The sequence below is a fragment of the Anopheles darlingi genome, chromosome 2, assembly GCF_943734745.1.
Source record: "Anopheles darlingi chromosome 2, idAnoDarlMG_H_01, whole genome shotgun sequence".
Classification (NCBI taxonomy): domain Eukaryota; kingdom Metazoa; phylum Arthropoda; class Insecta; order Diptera; family Culicidae; genus Anopheles; species Anopheles darlingi.
Window position 1 is genome coordinate 20,614,592 of NC_064874.1, and position 4,998 is coordinate 20,619,589.

Here is a 4,998-nt window from a genome sequence, read left to right on the forward strand (position 1 = left end):
TCGTACACGTCGATCACCGGTTCGATGGTTGTCGCGAAGCTTTCGTTCAATTGTGCCTACCAAATCGAAGATAAACAAGGAAAATGATATTTGAATCCACCAGCGTAGTTCGGAGAGATACAGACCCTGACAGTGGCTATGAGACAGCCAAGTACTAGTCCACAGAGGTACACACGAGCACGCTCCATCGTGGACTGGAGTGTGTCAAGGCTTTATGGTTTGATGTAGTTCAGCTAATTGGAACTGATTGGCGGTTGATCGTGTTTTAATGTGCTAAAGTGGCGAACCGGTCCGGGGAGTTTTTTTTCTGTCACTACTGTTATTGTTCCGTTGTCAGGTTAATAAACGATTTGGCGAACATTCCAATCAACGTTACCTCAGTAAAATGTACGTCGGTTGTTTTTCTTTCGACCTGCCTCGTGATTTGGACCATCGAGTGTAGAATGTATGCAAAATTTCGTCTGATATTTGGATATAAATTAAACTGTGGGCTTAAGACAGTTGTAAAACGAAGAGTCAAAGCTAAGCTGAGAGGTAAAATTGCTTATATTTGAAGGAATAAATACTCTCTTTTGTGACATTCATTTCAAACCACGAAACGATACCTTCTTGCTTATTTAGTTACATAACTTTGCAATCACTAATTTGCTAAAGCAACATTTAATAGTTAAAAAAAGAACTGAATGTTAATAAAACTTTTAATTAGAATTAGAAAGATTTCGCATAATTTGAGCAAAAGCTGTTCTTTTAGCAAATTTCGATAAAGCTCTGACCGTATCTGGCCGTATGCGGCCACACATCTCGACCTTGCCTGAAGTGACGAATGTAGGTAGAAGTCATTTAGAGTGCTTAGTGTTTAGAGTCCCGCTTAGTGGTAAGCAAACCCAACAAGAGATATTGCCAATAAAGTCATCTAAATTCCTGCACTATAATTTACGCTTCGTTCCATTTGATCATTCCAACTAACTTTGCTCACCTGGCCAACAACGATGTGTGTTGGTGTGTCCTGTCCCCGCGACCAGCAAAAAAAAAACAATACCTTACCACTTTTATTGAGCTCAATAAAATATACTGTTCCTTCCATTTTACGATTTTGCCTCCTCACCAGCCACACCTTACACGGTGCACGGTGCGCGACCACCGCGGTTGTTGCGGGGCTATAAATTGCTAAATCATATGCAATATTTGATGGCGCACGCGTTGGCAAATCATATAACAAACCATTCTTATTGCGCGGCCTTAAACCACCGGCCAGTCGGTGACGATCCCTCGCCAGGGCGCGGCCCAGAACCGCAGCGCTCATAATGGTTCTTTTGCTGGTGCTCATCTGGATTGCGTTCGATTGCGGTATACCAGTTTCGAGGGGAAGCAGAGAGCTCGGTCGTCGTCGTTCTTTCCTCCTTTCCCCAGAGCTCATCATCGAGCGTAATCCGACTTTAATTTGCTTCGTTTTCATCCGCAAAATCCACTACTGGCAATACTCTGCCACGACCACAAGCTCGGTGCAGTTGCAAGCAGCAGCGGCATCAACCGCATCACCACTGCACCGGCAGAACAGATACAGAGGATCGGGCGGTCGCAAAGCAGAAGGAAGAGGAGGAGGTGTGTTTATGACAACTAAAAGTTACAGTTTCCGCGAAACGGACGCAAACATGACGCGTTTGTTTACTCGGCGCGCGATTCACATCGCCAGCCATCGGCTGTTCCCCGTTCTCACTTCTCGCCTCTCGTCAGTCGTCGAGGACGTCGGGCGCAGAAAATGTGCGAATAAAAGGGGCGCACCGTCGACCGGTCACGTGTTGTGTTTGTAGCAGCAGCATGGCCGGTTGGCAAGGCAAGGCAGGTTAGGGGGGAGATGAGCCGGGCTTTATAAATTTCCCTTCCGTACGCGTGGGACTAATTTAAATAAAAGTCCAAACGCGCCTGAACTGAATGGCGTGGCGCATCAGACAGACCCTTCATGCCGTGTTGCCACCGGAGATAGCCGGTGACCGGTGGATAGAGATGGAGATCCCCGATTGGACCCGGTGGAACACGATGCTCCTAACCGCCCGGAACGCGACTGGAGTCTGTGGGGCTCCAAATAGTGGGGCCAGCAGCGAGGCAAAAAGCGAGCCTTCGCCCGGTACTACTGTAAATAGAACGGAAACGAAATGAAGGGACCGAGAACACGGCTTAGCCAGCAACTATTAATGGTAAACATGGTGCTTCGTTATGAAATTCTCATTCCCCCCTCCTGCTGATGCGACCGAACGAGACGGGGCGTGTGTACGCCCGTCGAAAGGAGTCGCGTTTGATGAGCTATTTTGCGCATCTTTAATGTTTATTTAATTTTCATAACAATATTTGACCGCTCGCTCGTTGCTCGTTATGGCCGTATCCATTTCTGCAACACACGGGTTTTTAGAGGTTAATGCTTTTAAGAGCAATATGCTACGGTGCCGAAGCCAGGAAAGGGGAAGTGCGGTGACCTGGAACACATCGAGACCCACCTTGAAGCCTGCAGCTGGCCGCCGACTGGCAAAAGGCATCGTCCGGCGAAAGGCGAGCTTAGTAGGCTTGGTTGATGCTGAATCCATTCCGTACACATGCTGCCACTACCACACATGGCAATGACACGAACCGCACCGCATTGCGAAGACAAACAAAGTAACCGGACGATTCCTGGGCGGACGCATTCTAGGTTAGGATCAAACATTGCTGTCAAACCACAAGGCCGCACACCGGGAGCGAGAAATGTTTAACTATGTCCCCGGCCGGCCACCCGACCGGCCGATTCAAACAAAGGCTCCAGCGCAGCGTAAACAAAGTGTTGAAGTCGACAAACCAAATAGGCGAATTCGCGGTCATTTTCGCAGTGTTCGCAGCATCAGCATCAGCGGCATCAGCTTCAGCATCAGCAATAATAGATTATCGCGGTAACGCAGCAACCGCGGTGACATTGTCCTAGCAGCAGCGGTTCCGCGTCCGGTGGCGAATCCAACGCAGAATCATTTATTATCTTCGCTTTCGCGGTTTCACGAGAGTTAGATATTGAGCTATCATTAACTCCTGGGGCCGTGGATTCCTGGATCGCTTGCCGAAAGCTCACGCCATCCCGCGCCAGAACACGCCCCGAAATGCGATACTGAAAAATGGCTTGATCAGCAAAGGAATGTTTGGGTTTGCTACGCCACAAGATGCCACCAGATACAGCTTGCTGGACGGTGCGTCACACGCACTGTCCTGCTTCTCATTACATCGGAAGCAGAGGCAGTTGGGGGATGATGTGGGGATGATCAGGAAGGGACTGGGAGGAAATGGAAATGAATATATTGTTTTGAAGAAATTATTTGACACACGAACTGTCCGGAGCGCGCACTGTCCGCACCACCGAAAAGAAGCTTCGTCATCGATACTGGGACGTAGGATCGTAGCAGGATGCAAACAAAAACACCAACAACAGCACTCCCGTCGTGTGTCCATCCGTGGAAGGGAAACCAGAACCGGGGGGGGGGATGCGCACACCACGACACGACGCGTAGAACCGGGGACTTCCCCAAACACGACGATGCATATTCGTAACGTAACAAATGAGATGCCAGTGAAAAGAATAAATTATCCAGAAGGCATGTAATCGATAGCTTTCGTGGTCCCGGCATCAGCAGCAGCAGCACTTGAAGCTCCTCCAGATGCGCTTTCGGGAGCCAGCACTCTTCCTCCTTTACTCTCTCTCTCTCACACACACACACACACTCGGGATGATGTCACGCAACGTCCACTGGACACTTTACATGAGTTGGTAGCCATTCGGATTTGGTTGATTACAGAGCTGGTTGTGGGATGGCATCGGCAAGGGGTACGGTGGAAGGGGCGCTCCGGGAAGGTAGGCCGGCCAACCGGGCGGTAGATGATGGCGCTGATACGCCGGAGCGATGGGAATGTAAGCGACGTACGGGCGCATGGTGGCCGGTTGCGCTGGCAGTACGGGCATCACCGGACCTCCGGCCAGTTGGCCACCACTTACATCGATCGGGCTCATCGTGACCGTGAACCACGTTGGTTCGACGATGTATGGTCGATCGGCGACACTATTCGGTCGGTCCGGTGAGGTCTGTGCGCCTTGTGACTCCGTAAGAGGTGGCCCTAAATGCTGCAACGCATACAAACAAATCGAAAAGCCGAGGTGGGTTAGTACGGCACAGGCACTTCGGGCTTCAGAAGTGCGGGTATTAATTATCCTTTCCGGTCATTCCTTACCACGGTCGGTGCACCGAGCGTGCCTTGCGTCAGTGACAGGAGCACCAGCAGTACGCAGACAACCATTCTGTGGGCCATACTTTGTTCCGTTTCTGGTTACGTTACGTGACACTTGAGTTTCACGTGCGATTGATTCCGTTCACTTGTGTGTTCTGTAGCACCGAACGGCGTGCTGCTACTGCTGCCCGTAGTGTCTAGACTGCGCCACTACTGAACTGATCAGTGGCCTGAGGTGGCCGATCGGAAAGGGAATAAATATAATGGCGAATGGGGAAGCTATTTGCAAGCATCCAGGGCACGGACTCGGAATTCGGAGCAAGGTTCAGGCAGGCTTATCAAGTGCTAGTGGCCAGGCAAACTAGGGCTTGATAACAGGACTGATACCGTTCGTCACTGGTCACTGGTCACTGTGTGCATACAGCGCTGTAGTTCGGATGTCGACACTGATGTCGATGTGCCGTTTGCACGGAACCGTCGAGGGATTCGCTTCGTTGACTTCGAGGAGGCGATCGTTGTCCGTGACTGCCGTGTAATGTTATCCGATCCGATTCGACTTGACGACGATGAATGCTGGTTTGTGGTTTAGGTGCTCCAGTTGCATCGGTTTGCATGTCCCAGAACTCATCAAGACGGAAACAAAATTGGAAATGATTTGTGGGGCAGAACGCGAGAGAAGTGGAATACTAGAAATGAACTACGTGCGTGTGTAAACAGGGCAACGCTTAGTCGATCCAAGTAGCGGTAGACACGGGATCGTAT

General features: G+C 50.2%; 2 protein-coding genes across 2 annotated transcripts in view; both read right to left on the reverse strand.

Annotated features, from left to right (window-relative positions):
• LOC125948427 (serine/arginine repetitive matrix protein 2-like) overlaps nucleotides 1–376 on the reverse strand; it is a 1,584-nt gene extending 1,208 nt beyond the window's left edge. Inside the window, exons 1-2 of the mRNA XM_049674445.1 lie at nucleotides 126–376; nucleotides 1–56 (exon numbers count right to left, since the gene is read on the reverse strand). The exon at nucleotides 1–56 is cut by the window's left edge and continues 314 nt beyond it. Coding sequence (XP_049530402.1) covers nucleotides 1–56; nucleotides 126–188 — 119 coding nt within the window. The 5' untranslated portion in view covers nucleotides 189–376. The remainder of the gene's footprint in view (nucleotides 57–125) is intronic.
• A 1,697-nt stretch (nucleotides 377–2,073) lies between these two features.
• Nucleotides 2,074–4,574, reverse strand: LOC125948431 (uncharacterized). Its single transcript, XM_049674461.1, has 2 exons — nucleotides 4,240–4,574; nucleotides 2,074–4,132 (listed from the first exon to the last, which is right to left on the reverse strand). The coding sequence occupies exons 1-2, from the start codon at nucleotides 4,315–4,317 to the stop codon at nucleotides 3,770–3,772; spliced, it is 441 nt and encodes a 146-aa protein (XP_049530418.1). The 5' UTR covers nucleotides 4,318–4,574; the 3' UTR covers nucleotides 2,074–3,769.
• Between the last annotated feature and the right edge of the window lie 424 nt (nucleotides 4,575–4,998).